A 16,263-nucleotide genomic window follows, 5' to 3' on the forward strand; every position below is an offset into this window, starting at 1 on the left:
CATCCCCAGGTGGGTCGGTCCGGGTCCTTTCTGTGTGGAGTTTGCATCTTCTCCCGTGTCTGCGTGGGTTTCCTCCGGGTGCTCCGGTTTCCTCCCACACTCCAAAGACGTGCAAGTGAGGTGAATTGGAGACACTGAATTGTCCATGACTGTGTTCGATATAACCTTGTGAACTGATGAACCTTGTGTAACGAGTAACTACCGTTTCTGTCATGAATGGAACCAAAGTGTAAAAACATGACGTTAAAATCCTAATAAACAAACAAAAAAACTACAGTGTGGTACCCTTTAAATAAAGTACTTACAAATATGTGCATTTTTCTAGCTAGTTAATTCCAGTTATACAGTCTTATCTCCTTTATTGACATTGACCCCTACCTTAACTGAGGGCCATCCTGACACGCCCCCTCCGACACATGTGCAGTTGCTTACCGCTTCTTTTCACCTGCACAGGGATCAGTGTCACGTATGGAGTCCTACACTGCTTTCTATTATCCCCCAAAACTAAGTAGTGAGTGCTCCAATTGTAGACAGATGCTGTATACAGCACATTCATGGCTGAGCTGTCGCTGCTCCTAGAGCTTTTTACTTTACAGGCCAGATCCAGTATGGCAAAAAGTTATGGACTGATTCGGTATGAAGGTGGCACCCAATGGCGGCGCCAGTCAGGGTGGGAATGCACCCTGTACAGGGCCTTTAACAATTTGGTGGTCTTGGATATTTTACTTTAATTATTACTTGGAAAGAACTGACTCTCACTCACACCTAGGAGAAATTTGAAGAAACCAATCCACCTACTGGAATGTCGATGAGATGTTAAATTACACTGATACAGATGTGCAAAATGCATGCCAAACTCCAGACAGGCACTTACATGGGCAATAATCAAACATGGGTTGCTGGACCATGTCACACACACACACACACACACACTTGTTATTAATGCTTACATTTAGTATTATTGCTGTCACTGTTATTAAAATTGTTGTTTATATGTATATCTATAACTTTTAATATTGTATATTTTCCATTGCTATTATTTTCTGTTTATTATATTTCCTAAATATGTAACTAAGTTTTGGCAAAACTAAAGTTTATATTTTGTTTGTTTATGTGCAGATAAATAATTCAGTGACATTAAAAAACAAACAAACAGTAACGTCAGAACTCGGCTTGTTTATTGTAAGGCTGAGACACGGACACATGAAGGCTTTGTAAAGTAGTTCCAGTTATGAATTGTGCATGATTTAATGTTCACACTGAACAAGTGCTGCAAAAATCATAATACATTTCCATTTCAGATCCTATCACAGTGTTAATCTGATATGATTTATCAGGTTTGGCAGTAATCTGTGATACTGTGATTAATAAAAGCACACGGTGGAAGGACAAGGCCGAGACCACGACTCTTAGTGTGTGGACGTAATAAACTCTGTCCCTTTTGGGTCAGGAAACAAGGCGCATGTTGGTCTCGAAAGGAATTGAAAAGTCCATAAAGTGTTCACACCCACAATCAGTCTTCAGTAGCACCACGCTGATATGTTTTCATTACAGGTCCTGTCTGCGATCTGGTGTTACGAATAGATTTCCAGTGCCAGGCTTCTAGACTGGCACCACGGCGGATGATCCGTTGCTATAACAACAGGGGATACTTCTGAACGAAGCGGTCGAAAGCGTCGTAAATGGCCCGTCTGCGGATCAATATCCATACAAGAAAAACATGATCACATTTCACATCAACATCAGCTTCTGTGGCTTTACTAGAACTAGTTTTATACTTCATGCTTTTAATTCTAACCATCCTAACCATTTTTTCACCCTGATTGCCTGTGTTCCTCGTCTTCATTGGGCAATCACGACCTCTGCTGACCGGTCGAGGCACCTGCACGAGGGGCGGCAGATCAAAGAAGGCAGTGCATGACCCTCTACACGAGATACTGTGCTGTGTGACCCCATCCTTGCAGGTGAAAAGAAGCGATCTGCCACAGGGTGCGTGTTGGAGGGGGTGTGTGGCAGCCTCGACCCTCCTCAAAGTTGGCAACAGTGGCGAGAGATATAAACTTCAATCAGCCACGACTGGATTGGTTGCAAAAAGGGGAAAAACAATTTAAAAAAAACTAACACCAGTCAGATTTGAGTGATTTTTAGAGTCTTGTAGGCAATTTTCCTTCAGCTTTCACTTATTTTACTTGAATAAAATTGATTTCTGAAGTTTTTTGTGCTAATTACTGCTCTGACATGAGGAAAATATGCCGTTATGAGGAAGAGACAAAACTATAACTAAATAATGAGCTGGTTTTAACTCTTTCTATACAGGTTTGGTGAGTGAGTGTTCGCTGCTGACCTGAACATGGCCTGTTTAAACAGGTAGGCGCTGATGTGGCCCCCGCTGAGGTATCGAACCTCACAGCCGGGCCAGATCTCCTTCAGGCTGCGCACGCCCGAGCGAGGGATGTAGGCGTCCTCTTTAGCCTGGACTATGATTATCAGACTGGGATCCACTGGCACTGCAGCACAAGGGACAGGGGGCAAAACTCATCAGAGAGAGGTGTCGAGAAAATCAGATCTGACAATGTGTTGGAGGCGGATACAGAAGCTTAGACAGAGGGGTAGAGGGAAATAGGGCAGATAGAATATAGGGTAAAGGAGTAGGAAGCAAATACAGAACAGTGGAACAAAAGAAATAGGGGCAGATAGCGGGGCAAACAGACAGGTAGAGGAGCAGATGTTGGGGCAAACAGACAAGTAGAAGGATAGACAACGGGTCAAACAGACAGGTAGAGGGGCAGATAGTAGGTCAAACAGACAGGTAGGGGGCAGACATTGGGTCAAACAGACAGGTAGACGGGCAGATAGCGGGTCAAACAGACAGGTAGAGGGTCAGACATTGGGTCAAACAGACAGGTGATGGGTAGGGGGGGGCAGATAAAAAGTCAGAGAGGTAGAAAAACAATAGAAAATAAGCTAAAGGGGTAGAAAGTAAGACGTAGGGTGAATAGAAGTTCGGAGAGAGGCATAAAGGGGTAGATTGAAGTTAAAAGGGTCTGACCAGGTCTCAATCCTCAGTCCTTTGTGCCCACCTGAGAAGTTGGCGATGTGGGTGCACTCGTCCATGATGCCCTTCATGAAGCACAGCGACTCCCGCTGCAGAGAGTGGAGCCTGGCAGCGCCGCGGCTCACCCCGCTGCCACGGTGCGCGTCTACGCGAGTCCGGCTGCCACCGATGCCGACGGAGGAGGACAGGACGTGATCCAATCCGTCCTCGACCCCGCCCCTTCGCTCCAGTAGAAGGTTACTGGATAGGGACATGTGCGAAAGGCTGTCGAAGCTGCCCGGCACGTCCCGGACGAAGTCCTGGCCCATCCTGAACGAGTCCGTCTGCACGAGGGAGGAAGATCATGGAAATGAGATCAGGAATGCTACACAGAGGATTCACTCAGAACGAATGTTTTGACGTCGCTCTCACCCCGCAGTACTCCAACATGTGGATGAGTTCTTCCTCGTAGACGGTGTGTGTGGCGTACTGCTTCTCCAGCTCCCTCCAGTTCACAGCTCGACTCAACACTCCCTGTGGAAGAGCAGAATTGGAAGCGAAGATGAAAAAGATAATCAGTGATGCCCTGAGACCTGGGTTCGAGTCTCGACAGTGGCATCAAGGCGTCTGCACGAGTGGTGGAGGAATACTTTGGTCTAGCGTGTTCCACCACAGACAAAGAAACCAAAGGCTTCGCACATGTCGGTCCAGGTGGGCGTGTTCACCAGGAGTTGGGATCTCAGCAGGGTTCCATACAGGGTCTATCATTCAGATATATCAGGGCGTATTCACTAGCCAGTGAATTTCACTGTACTGTACTGTACTGCCATGGCATCTGCATGGCAACCGAAGGTCAGCTCAGTTTCAGGAATGCCCACAAGGTGATCGCTAGCCTGCAGCTCTCCACAGCCAGCTGTACTCTGTGTTCGTGTGTGTAAGGAAGCCTCGTATCTTACCGTGGTGAAAACGTTTGAAGCAGTAGTCCATGAAAGACAAGGGATCAGAGGAATAGGTTTCGGCCAGTTGGTCACAGCTAAAGACGCCATCTGTGGGGGGTGGAACACACATACATTTAGAAAACGGTAAATAAATAAGATCAGCTGCACATCTAATATGTTCTGAGCTCTAGAAGGACGACTGTCAGGCTGTATAGGGCACTTGTGGCCTAGCAGTTAAGGTACTGGACTAGTAATCAAGCCCCACCAGGTTGCCACTGTTGGGCCCTTGATCAAGGAGCTTAATCCTCAATTGCTCAGAAACGCTGAAAACATTAATGACCGGGTTTACATGCTGCTGCACAGTTGCGCCCTCTGATGTCTGGTCAAGGCTCCTGCACTAGTAGTGCAATATTTACAAACTTAATAGCGTGTACGTTCAATGGTAGGTGACAAGATGCATCAGGAGACTGTCCGTGGGCATGTGATAGTCCGAGTTCTCTTCGGCCAGAAACAGTGAGACCACAGTTGGCCGTGTTTGAGGGAGGGAGGGTCAGACGCCTGATACACGGGTCTGTCGAAATCCACCACTGTTCAAAGGAGGTGTGAGCCTCAAGCATGCAACAAGAGCAGTAGGGAATTGGATATGATTAATTTGGACTGGTCTGGTGGTGCAATGAAACATATTACTATATTAGTCCCAAACTGATTAAATGTGATGATTGTGATGTCAATATTGACCAAAATGTATAAAATGTAAACAAATCAAGCAGCGACGTGTAAAATCGTGCGATCATCCCTCGATATCTTTTCCCTCAGACTGTGTTAGATCTTGTACTCCATTTGGAACACAGCCCGTCTGCCTTTCAGATGTGCTGAAGCCATTAAACACGATCAGAAAATCAATTTAAAATGATTTAATGCAACGTGATCTCACAGAGACGTCAGGGTCGAGACACCGTAACCATAATCGGGATGAATCTGCTCATAAGAAAGACCTACATGCCCTCCCATGGAGATGCCCGTCATGCCCAGCGGCCAGAAGCCCTCTCGTTCTAACCAGTGCAGCAGTGCGGCCGATTCCAGGACCAGAGCGCCGCCCATCACGAACAGGTCAGAGACGTTCTTCAGACTGGATCGCCTTCGCAACACACACACACACACACACACACACACACACACACAGGTTTAGAATCTGGGACGTGCACATTTTATGAGGTTTCAGAATTCTGAATGTTTCAGCACTCACACTTGGTCTTTTGGTTTTCTGAAGCCATGTGACGTTCTGAGTCAAGGAAGCTTGGGACGGTCCATTTCTCCACACACACACACACACACACACACACACACACACACACACACACACACACACACACACACACACACACACACACACACACACACACACTCTGCTCTCAAAGCCTTACCCTTTACCTAGTTACAGCAACAGTGAGGTGATCACATGTTCTAGTTTGTAATCAAACAGGAATATGAAGTACAATATAAAAATGAAGCTGATATTCCTTTCTGTGTAAAGTTTGCATGTTCTCCCTGTGTCCGTATGGGTTTCCTCCAAGTGCTCTAGTTGCCTCCCACAAGTCCTAAGACATTCAGTCAGGCTGATTGGAGTGTAAGTGTGTGTGTGTGTGTGTGTGTGTGTGTGTGTGTGTGTGACTGTGATGGCCTGGCGACGTGTCCGGGGTTTTCTGCTTTTCGCCCAATGAATCAGACCCACCGTGACCCTGACCACAGAATTTCGATGTAAAGGATATAATACGGGTTTTCCAGCAGCAGGGACGCCATTCCTGCCTCTTTGATCATCGGCCGGGCCATGAGAGTTCGTCTCCTCCAGAAAAACTGCAGACGCAAAAAACAGAAGCGTTTAAGGTCGTAAAAGCCTCTTACATACTAACACAAGTGTTTATTAATAAAAATATTCATGAGTTAGATCATTTAAAGGAGAATATAAAAGCAGCACACGTACGTGATCTCCTGTTCCGGCTAAGTGGATACACACAGGTCGGTGCTTCCTCCATTTTTTGGGCACTATAAACTGAAACCTATGAAGAAATTAGTTAATAATTTATCTTTTCTTGACTGACAGGTTTGCATCAGACTGTTTAATAGGTCAGTGTGTGACTGCTATTGTTACCTGGCTTTGACTGATTCTGTTGGTAAAATGCCTGGAACGTAGTGTTCGAGTGGAGATATGAAGTGACCGTTGTGAATGGTGCAGTCCGAGTGATCCTCTACCTGCAAACATCCACATTTCAGACAAACAGTTTATTTAAAAACTAATCACGTGTGGCACAGCGATCTAATGTGCTTGCACATCAAGGCAGAGGCCTGGCCGGGCGTCCACTCAAACACAGTTGATTGGCCGGGCTGTATCTCTTAGGGGATGGATAATTGCTGCTGCAGTTACGACCCCTGCTGGTGGACCGAGGTGCCTGCACAAGGCAGGTGAAAAAAGCGGTGGGGGCCCGGCAATCTGCGGCCCTTCTCGATCAGTGGTGGAGGGCTTTATGTATTATAAACGATGTTTTCTATATCTGAGAATTATGTATTATTGAATAGAATTATCAAGCAGGTGGCTGTGGTATCATCTAAGAGGTTTTATTTTGTTTATTTATAAACTATACATTAAATACATTTTGGTAAATCAACTATATTGATGTAGATGAAATAAAAGTGTTTTGTTTTTTTTAAAGATAAGCAGACACCTTACCTTATCAATAAAAACCGGATAGTCATGCAGTACCAAGTTCTTACATCTTTCTCTGTCGCCGATGATTTTCCTAAACTCAAATATTCTGCAGGAAAACAAAACAACACTCATTTTAAATCACATCATAAAAAGGCAACCCAAATTCTCAACAAGGAACAGAAACCGAAGCTCACGCCTATTTCTAAAGCATTTAAAACGGTCCATTATGAGACAGTCTTGCTCATGATTACATTCCGATCAATGCTCAACATCCAACATCAAAGCCTGTTTGGATCTCAAAGTTAGACTCAGGTTCGGGACCGGGAACATGTCCCTCATCCCTCAGTAACATTTAAAACATCACACCTCTTTAGGTCTTCTGGCTTCCCCCATCCCTGGATGAAGAGTTTGGTTAGGAGAAGCCTTCGGTAGAGGACATCGAGCCGGCTCACCCCCATCAGCAAGGACCTGGCATCTGCCAAAACAATAAGACACAGACTGAAAGTGCTTCACGGTGCAGTTTCAAACAGTCCGGCTGGTTGAGAAATAACTGGAAGAACCTGCTGAACTGAAGAAATAAATTCTATTATCAGCCAGATAATACATCAACAAGCCCAGATGGCTGTGTCTAAACGAGGGAAGTTTAGATAGGGCTCGATAGGGTATGTGGTACAGCACTTTGTCAGAATCCACTGCTGGCTGGTGTAAAGAAGCAGACTGCACTAGTCGGAAGGGACAAATACTAGTCTACCACTCTCCTAAGCCAGAATAGGAGTGAAATAGGAATCAAATCTCTAATGAATCAGTGCACTACATAGTGTATACAATAATAGCATAATGGTATGTACATTATATGTAGTGCATTACATTCAGTTCATTAGGAACACAAGTGTTCCAACACAAATGTCACAATGACTGACTTTTAAAGTTTCACAAGCCACTCGGATCTAAAAGATGAACTTTGTACATGTCAGGTTGTTAAACTGGCTGCAATTTATCATAAAATTAAGTTCAGTTCTTCAGCTGTCACTGTTAATCCACTGCACTTTAATTCTGTCTACAAACCTCCTACAAACACAAAACACAGTCAGATTCTGGTTTTAAAAAAGCAAAACCAGTCACATTTTATTAAATACCTCTAATAAAGCGAAGAGCATGTGAATATTATCTACTTCTCATCGCAAAGGGCGAATCCCAGGTAACTGTGCGCTGCCATAACTGTCTGTAGTGGAACTGTGTACCCGTGTTGCACCGTGCTGTGTTTCCTTAGCGAATCGCGCAACTAAAGGACCCATAAAGGGTGGCTGTCATATCTGCCTGATCGAAATGTACACGCCGTATTCTAGATCGCTAGATATTTCTAACCGTATTTCAGAATTTAATCTACGATTTACCTGTGTACCCGGTAGGACGTATCATATTTAAAAGATTAAACCGTACAACAAGCTATAAGCTATCGGATTAGTCAGTTTGCTGACTAAGTAGTACGAGTTAGCATTCTTGTGGCTATATTGCCAGTATGTTCATTATTTTGTATCGGTTAAGCCTACAATAACATTTATTAAATGTTAATTTATTAAAATTGTTATTACATTTGTTAAAAACGTGTGCACAGTGGCATGCCATTCATTCAATCAGATAGCAGCAGGAAACCAGCGGGGTGCAGAATATATCAGGGATGTATTATTTAACGCAACACCGGATGTTTCGTATTATCCCAACACACCCTTTACCCAGCCGCACAGCATGTGTTGGCTTTAGTTTTGCTGTATTTATTTTAATAAAATTTCTTTAATTAATTAATTCTTGATTAAATTGAATAATTAATTTCAGTGCAAAGACATAATTTACACGTTCACTCACAATTAGGAGCGATTTAGAGCTGCCAATCCAAATTGTACATGCTTTCTGGGAGGTTGGAAGGAAACTGGAGTTTTCACGCAGGCATGGAGAAGTTTATTTAAGAATTAATTTCTTTTATTCGTGTGTTATTTTAATGTTATTCTAAAATAAGAATACATAAACCTTTTTTCAGGGTTTCAGCATTTTCACTAGTGGTCTTGAAATTTTACCTTCTTATAGGTTTTATAAAACATCACATTCAAATCCATGAGCATTAATACACCCTGTTCTTATATCTTATTATGAAATTAAGTTTAAATGAATTAAAATAATCTTTATAATTTCAGCCACAAGTGCACTGAGTATATAGTACTGCACATGTGTACCAGAAGAGGGCAGCACATGCTCTATTTCTCTATTTCAGTTCTATTTATTTGTTTAATTATTTAGAAAATGAACTAAATAAGTTAATGAATTAATACAATAGAGACAAACATGATGTGTGCAGTGCAGTGCAGACTGTAAGGTAGATCATAACAGAGCACTATACATTTCAGATTCAGATGTGTGAATGAGTGAATTACTATGTTATTACTGTATATAAGTACAGCAGTAGTTTAAGTGTAGTTATGAAGTTCTTTATGGTCATTAAAACTCCTGGTGGTAAAAGAGCCTTTCTTTGTTCCTCTCATGGGGTGTTGGAATGAGTTTATGTGGAGCAGCACACCAGGGGTCAGGGGCACAGCCACACTATACCAGAGTTTACCCTTCACTTTTATAACCATGATGTTAGTTAAAAGCTTCAGGACTGACTGATCAAGCTGACAAACCCAGTAATCGTGAGATAGTACCAGGGTGTAAGAGGGACAACACGTGTTATCAGCTGCACCAGGTTTTTGGGGTGTTTCAGTCCAGTTTTGAGGCAGATTGCGACAGACACGCAGAACCATGTGCGGATTTTTATCTCTCCTTAGTGCGGTATATTTTACTGTCTTATTAAGTAAATCTGCAGGATTTACAGACCACATTCAGGAAGATTTTCTCCAGGATCTTGTGCAGATTTACGGGCAAAACGGATTATTGGATCAAAACGGAATTCACACTTTAGTGCAAAACATTGCTCAGAAGAAACCGGCTGAGTCGAAGACGCTTAGTACGCATGCGCAGGTAAACCCCGCTTTAACCGCTTTTAACCTGAGGTAAAATAAAAATATATGAAATTTCAACCAAATCCAGAATCTGAGACAAAAGAACAAATGTAGATGAATACAGACATTAATGCCAGGTGTTCAACTGAAAAATATTTAATGTTTCAGATAATGAACTTGATTTTTTTTGTACATATACACAAATTCAAAATTTCATTTCTACAACATGAAAAAATGTTGGGACAGGACATGTTTACCTCTGTTTGACATTAGCTGTCCTTTAAAAACATTTTCCCTATCATTTCTGCTTGACAGAACACTTCATTGTTGTATAATGCGCTTTATAATGCCTTCTCAATGATAGACAGATCTAGACTGCAGGCAGGTCAGTCTAGCATATGTACTGCTATACCACAAACCCACTTTGTTATAATATGTGTAATGTGGCTTGGCATTGACTGTTATAATGCCTTCTCAATGGCAGACAGACCTAGACTGTAGGCAGGCCAGTCTAGCATATGTACTGTCTTCAGAATCAGAATCAGTATCAGAATCAGCTTTACTCGCCAAGTATGTTTACACACACGCGAGGAATTTGTTTTCGGCTGTTGTTATCTCTCTACAATATACAAACAATACAATACACAGGCAAGACTATACAGATAATGTACAAATTTAACACACTAGACTGAATTTTGTATATTTACAGAAAATAGAAAAATAGCATGGATAAATAGTAAAAAGAAAAATTAAATTAAATGACAGCAATTACCACAAAGCCACATAGTACATGTTATAATACACATACTATGGCTTGCCATTGACTTTCTGAAACAAATTTTCCCCCAAAACAACACCCTGTATCAGATCAGATCATCTCTGCTATAAAGGCCAGTTGTCTTTCCACAAATATTAGATCATCCACCACCCCAACTACAGTTGGACAAACTACATGAAGAATTAAAATGGTAAATGTAAAAAAACGTCAGCAGTGTTAATGCAGTTGGACCGTCTACCATCAAGACACCCATGAGAGAAAACCCCCCAAAAAACTGTAGTGTTCCAATATGCTGATTACCGTGCCTATAAACAATGATCAACGTCTAAATCAGCCGAGGCTTGTAGAAGTAACTGGTTGAAATCCATTATTGGTTATCTGGTCACAGGTCCAAATTGATGTGGGACTGATTTAACAAGCATTAAAAAACAATGGGAAAGACAGGCAAGCAAAATTATCAGACTCAGTCACAATTGTATTCTGTGTCTGTTTTATGTTGGTCTGGATGAAAGCATCTACCAAATCCATAGATATAAAATAAATGATAAACACCCACAAGTTAAAGGTTTATGTTATGTTAACACACAGATCCCATATGATATGAGACTAATCTTTTATTCAGGGAGTATACATATGTGTATTTACTATTTTTAAAGATGTTATTGCTTTACAGAATGTTTTAGCTTTACTGAATACTCTTTGGGTTGACCTGCATCCTATCTTGACCCCCTCAGTGTTTTATCTCTGATTCACCAGTGTATGTCTGCAGTGGAGATCCTCACGCTCTATAGGTTCAATAACCTGACACACCTGGGCACAGACCACCTGAGGACCATCTGCCCTACCCTCCTAAACCAGGCGCTGCTGCCCAACTGTTCTTTGACAGCTTTCGAGCCTAAAACACACATAGCGGATCACGGTGAGAGAGTGAGTGAGGGTGCGAGTGGCTGGAGGAAGTGAGATGTTAAATTAGGATGTGATGCATTTTTTTTCTTCAAGAATACATTTAAAGAAGTGTATTTATTCCCAGCATGAAAAGTGTGTAAGTGTTATTTTTCTTTACTACAGTCTGGGGATATGGTTTCCTTTCTGTTACCATCATTAATCTGTCCTCCCTCCTGGGGCTGGTCCTCATCCCGTTCACAAAGAAGGCCTATTTCCCAAAAGTGCTCACCTACTTCATAGGCCTGGCTATCGGGACCCTGTTCTCCAACGCTGTGCTGCAGCTCATCCCTGAGGTTAGACAGATACCACAGCGTATGCAGTTTATAATTGTTTTTATCAGATAAAGTAAATATCAAGCATTCGACAATGACAAACGGTAGAACACACGTGTACCTTCCAGGCTCTGGGGTTTGACCCGAAAGCAGATAACTACATCCTGAAAGCTATCGGGATCTTCGGTGGATTCTACCTGCTCTTCTTTACAGAGAAGCTGTTGAAGATGGTCCTGAAGACAGACCATGAGGTGGGACAGACATCGTTTTTTTTACATCCGCCTAGATTTACATTTATTATTCTACGTTTCAGTGGATAAATGCTTCTAAGTAATTCAAGCTGTTCAATCTTGTAACCATAGCCTGTTAGATTTGTCAGGTCTTCATTAATAGAGAAGAGAGCTCATGGAGTGGTGGGATAAAATAGTAGATGATGACGTGGTTGACCTGCTTTGATATTAAACTTCACCCTATAATTGTTGACAATCCCGATTTTATATTGAAGACAATCGTGTCCATAAGAAGGTTCCATATAAACGAGCCACTTGTGTGCTTGTTATGCATTTTCTCCCGATTTATCGTAGTCAGCTTGTCTTCCGCTGCTGGTGATCCCTGATTGCAATCAAGGAGGGTGTATTTCCTGCTCACGCCTCCTTAGCGGACGCTTTTTTTCTCACCCAGGCGCCTCTATCTGCTAATCAGGGCCCTTGCACAGCGTTTGAAGACCCCACCCACATAGTCCGGTCATCCCGCCCTAGCAGACACGGTAGCCAATTAGAGTCAGGCACTGCCAAGTATGCCCGCTAGATGGCACCCAGCCGACCGGTAGCTTGAGCTTGTTGGACATCCCATTTCAAAAACAAACAGTATTAAAACATCTAGTGAGTGACATCTAGGTCAGGTCAGGGCTTTGTGGAGGCCACTGGCCTTATAACCGAGCTCTTTCATGCCTTTATAGAGCTTCTTTATCTAAGACTACGTCATAAAGTTGTATTGTTTGTGTACAAACCTTTACTAAGTCTTCTGACCTCCACTACAGCACGACCACGGTCATTTCAGTCAGCAGAATGGAGGGACTGTCATCACCACCACCGTCTTCGCCACTGCAAACAATGACAAGACCAACAAGACCATGAGTTTAGAAATGCCAGTAGAGCAGGTACGACACCTCATATCCACCACAGTAAATTAAAGAAGACAGTTTATCCAGTGTTGATTAAATTAATAATTTTGTTTGTTTAGTTGACTGACCTTAAAAGAACATGGACAGATCTGACGGTTCGGGGGGGGGGGGGGGTCCCACTATTGTGGATGATCATTAACTTTGTCCGTCCATCAGTACCTGTCTGCCTTTTTGTTGACATGTTATCACTGAAATAGGCATCAGTGACCTCGCTCAATCACTGTTTGTTTAACAGTTGCTCAACAAGTGCAGATTTCTTGATTCCTTGTGATCTGATAGCGCTCGACCTGGAATATCTAAACAGACACCTCACACTGGGGGGGTCGGTAGACATTCTGGGCCAAATTCTTTTATCAGCTCCACTTAACATATAGAAGCACTTTGTAGTTGTACAATTACTGAGTTGTACACCAACCAAAAATATCCAGCCAACAGCCCCCCGTGTGCAGCGTCCTGTGTCCACTGATGAAGGTCTAGAAGATGACCGACTCAAACAGCAGCAATAGATGAGGGATCGTCTCTGACTTTACATCTACAAGGTGGACCGACTAGGTAGGAGTGTCTAATAGAGTGGACGGTGAGTGGACACGGTGTTTAAAAACTCCAGCAGCACTGCTGTGTCTGATCCACTCATACCAGCACAACACACACTAACACACCACCACCATGTCAGTGTCACTGCAGTGCTGAGAATCATCCACCACCTAAATAATACCTGCTCTGTGGTGGTCCTGTGGGGGTCCTGACCATTGAAGAACAGCATGAAAGGGGGCTAACAAAGCATGCAGAGAAACAGATGGACTACAGTCAGTAATTGTAGAACTACAAAGTGCTTCTATATGGTAAGTGGAGCTGATAACATGGACAGTGAGTGTAGAAACCAGGAGGTGGTTTTAATGTTATGGCTGATCAGTGTAATACTGGTGTATTCTGTAGCAGTTTTAATCAGGGGTGCAGGAATATAATCAATATAAAAACAGTTCTATTGATACATGGAGGACTTTCACCTCAGTATTAGTCTGTTGATGTGCCAGAGGAATGCAGTCTCTGTGAGTGTTCATTTTCGGGGTCAGCATGTCCTCTGTTCCAGTCTCAGTCAGACACTCAGCTGTTTTTGGGTTAGATTATTACAGCTGCTTGTGGTCAAAACACAGCCCCCCGTCCCAAACTGCAAAGCATCGTACGGTGTGCACGTAGAACTGGTCGAGTTTTCCTTAAAACACACAGTTAATGAGTTATTAATGATTAATTAATGATCAGCTATTTGTTTTATCAATTTAACTCTATCTGTGTTTAGATTTAATGATGTAAATCATGAGCAGGATTTAAATGCTGAAGCTAGACATTTAAATATCATAGTGATTCGAGACGCAGGGGTCCAGTTGGAACTCCACGCTGTGGTCCATTGTGGCCCAGGTGATAAAAAGGCATCACGGTTGCCATCCATTGCTAAACTCCTCACTCTCTGCTTTCTCCTGAACCCTCGCTCCCTTAAAGACGCCGGTGTCCCGAGGCTGCTGCACACGTCTGGCCGGCGTGAAGACCGTGGCGTGGATGGTCACGCTGAGCGACGCCCTTCACAACTTCATCGACGGCCTGGCCATCGGGGCCTCCTTCACCGTCTCCGTCCTCGCCGGCTTCAGCACCTCCATCGCCATCGTGTGCGAGGAGTTTCCTCACGAGCTCGGTAAGAGAAGCGGCGACGGTTTCTGGTTGAGGGTTAAAGCCGGCGTCTGGGTAACACGTAAGATTACTCAGCACAAACGTGCCACTCGAGTCACATCCACATCGGCGCCAGGGTATACAAACCCTCTGGCACAGTGACCCGGCACAGGGTCGGAGGTCATGCTTCCTCATGTGCCTGGCATCAGTCAGCCTAACGTTACACTCATTTCTGTGAGACAACAACCTCAACAAGAATATGGGAGCTTATTTGGAGCTGAGATGTTTGCATTCTACACACACCAGAAGTATTGGGACGCCCTGTCTAATTACTGAATTTATGTGCATCAGCCATAACAATTCCAAACAGTGGTAATAAATCAATTATACAAAGGCAATGTTGTGCTTCCAACTTTGCAGCAACAGTTTAAGGAAGGTCCTTTCCTGTTCTAGCATGACTGTGAGGTTTACGTTTCAGTTCAGTCGTCAGTAGCCGAGTGCTACAGCAGCGGTCCCCAACCTTTTTTGCACTACGGACTGGTTTCATGAGATAATTTCACAGATCAATTTATACAATCGAAGCAACTGAGGCATTTCTCACGGGCCCAACAGTGGCAACCTGGCAGTGGTGGGGCTTGAACCTTAACCACTGGGCTACAACTGCCCTAAAAATATAAACGTAAATGTTTACGGACCTCTGCTTTACTGACCCTGCTTGTGCTTTGCTCTGTATCCCCCCCTGCAGGTGATTTTGTCATCCTGTTGAATTCAGGGATGAGCATCAGGCAGGCTGCGCTCTTCAACCTGCTCTCAGCCATGTCCTGCTACATGGGCCTGGTGCTGGGAATCCTGCTGGGCAGCAGCTTCGCGCCCAACGTCATTTTTGCCTTCGCTGGCGGGATGTTCCTCTATATTTCTCTGGCTGATATGGTAAGATAGACGCGGTACAAACCCAACTCTCAGACCACAAACTCATGTTGCCTATAGTTGATGCATCTCCTGTGTCATTCAGTTCCCAGAAATGAACAGCATTGCTAAGGAGCATCGGCAGAGCATGAAGACAGACCTGGTGTTCTTCATCATCCAGAACGCCGGGCTTCTCACCGGATTCTCCATCATCCTCCTCATCACCATGTTCGCCGGAGAAATAAACCTGGTCTGAGCCGGTCTGCACTTCCTCTCCCCCTGCACCAGCGTGCCTTAATCCAGGCGGTAGACAAGCACGTTAATAAGAAGAAACTCCTCGACTGATCCTGAACTAACACGATAGATGGACTGCCAACAGATTCCACAATTTTGTACTATAACATTTGTATTGAAGATGTTTATCGTCCATAAACGTCCAGAATAATCGCTGTTGTATGTGAGACGCTCGTTCTGTTCATAGTAGATTTGTTGTCTAAACACTTTTGATTAAATTCTTGTCATTTTAAACATCCAAACACACAGTCGTTCTGAAAAACCCCTGTTCATTCATTCATTCAATGTCTGATTTACCAAATACATGCGCATTACCCACATGTATGGATATCGGAGCTCCTGGGGAACCCCACACAGGGAGAACATGCAAACTTCATACATTCACATTGGGGAATAGAACCCAGACTGCTCCACCTTTCCATTATATACCTAGCTTGTTTTATGGGCCGGATACTATTCCAAAAATAGTAGAACCAGAACTTCTGGATAACAAAGGTTAAAACAAATTAAGCCAATTTAAATAATAATAATTACAATAATAATGAGCAGTGAGGTAC

At 43.4% G+C, this 16,263-nt stretch overlaps 2 protein-coding genes across 7 annotated transcripts; one reads left to right on the top strand and one right to left on the bottom strand.

The window, feature by feature from the left end:
* Positions 1–1,156: 1,156 nt before the first annotated feature.
* Positions 1,157–12,770, bottom strand: abhd18 (abhydrolase domain containing 18). 6 transcript variants are annotated; one of them, XR_010007302.1, is made up of 14 exons: positions 7,813–7,965; positions 7,043–7,151; positions 6,698–6,782; positions 6,122–6,222; positions 5,954–6,029; positions 5,740–5,826; positions 5,219–5,244; positions 4,972–5,110; positions 3,991–4,080; positions 3,467–3,568; positions 3,081–3,378; positions 2,345–2,507; positions 1,819–2,076; positions 1,157–1,691 (listed from the first exon to the last, which is right to left on the bottom strand). XR_010007302.1 is itself a non-coding variant. In XM_062984728.1 (13 exons), exons 2-13 carry the CDS (start codon positions 7,132–7,134, stop codon positions 1,634–1,636), a joined length of 1,317 nt encoding a protein of 438 aa, XP_062840798.1. In that variant the 5' UTR covers positions 7,135–7,151; positions 12,671–12,770; the 3' UTR covers positions 1,157–1,633. The 6 variants fall into 6 exon arrangements, 4 of the variants coding, with proteins under 4 accessions (XP_062840798.1, XP_062840797.1, XP_062840799.1 ...); XR_010007301.1 differs by having other exon boundaries at positions 1,808–2,076; XM_062984728.1 differs by lacking the exons at positions 1,819–2,076; positions 7,813–7,965 and adding an exon at positions 12,671–12,770.
* LOC134300080 (metal cation symporter ZIP8) lies at positions 9,343–15,948 on the top strand. The gene is made up of 8 exons (XM_062984726.1): positions 9,343–9,685; positions 11,201–11,363; positions 11,513–11,682; positions 11,790–11,912; positions 12,701–12,820; positions 14,342–14,531; positions 15,252–15,436; positions 15,519–15,948. Exons 1-8 carry the CDS (start codon positions 9,467–9,469, stop codon positions 15,666–15,668), a joined length of 1,320 nt encoding a protein of 439 aa, XP_062840796.1. The 5' UTR covers positions 9,343–9,466; the 3' UTR covers positions 15,669–15,948.
* The last annotated feature ends 315 nt before the right edge of the window (positions 15,949–16,263 follow it).

Source organism: Trichomycterus rosablanca, chromosome 22 (genome assembly GCF_030014385.1).
Source record: "Trichomycterus rosablanca isolate fTriRos1 chromosome 22, fTriRos1.hap1, whole genome shotgun sequence".
NCBI lineage: Eukaryota > Metazoa > Chordata > Actinopteri > Siluriformes > Trichomycteridae > Trichomycterus > Trichomycterus rosablanca.

Excerpts from the sequence above, each read along its gene's own strand:
- LOC134300080 (XM_062984726.1), top strand. The coding sequence starts at position 9,467 with ATGTGCGGATTTTTATCTCTCCTTAGTGCGGTATATTTTACTGTCTTA. Across the intron at positions 12,821-14,341 it reads TAGAAATGCCAGTAGAGCAG|ACGCCGGTGTCCCGAGGCTG; the intron begins GTACGACACCTC and ends GCTCCCTTAAAG. Across the intron at positions 14,532-15,251 it reads GGAGTTTCCTCACGAGCTCG|GTGATTTTGTCATCCTGTTG; the intron begins GTAAGAGAAGCG and ends CCCCCCCTGCAG.
- abhd18 (XM_062984728.1), bottom strand. The coding sequence starts at position 7,134 with ATGGGGGTGAGCCGGCTCGATGTCCTCTACCGAAGGCTTCTCCTAACC. Across the intron at positions 5,827-5,953 it reads TAGCCGGAACAGGAGATCAC|TTTTTCTGGAGGAGACGAAC; the intron begins GTACGTGTGCTG and ends TTGCGTCTGCAG. Across the intron at positions 5,245-5,739 it reads TGCTGGAAAACCCGTATTAT|GGCTTCAGAAAACCAAAAGA; the intron begins ATCCTTTACATC and ends AGAACGTCACAT.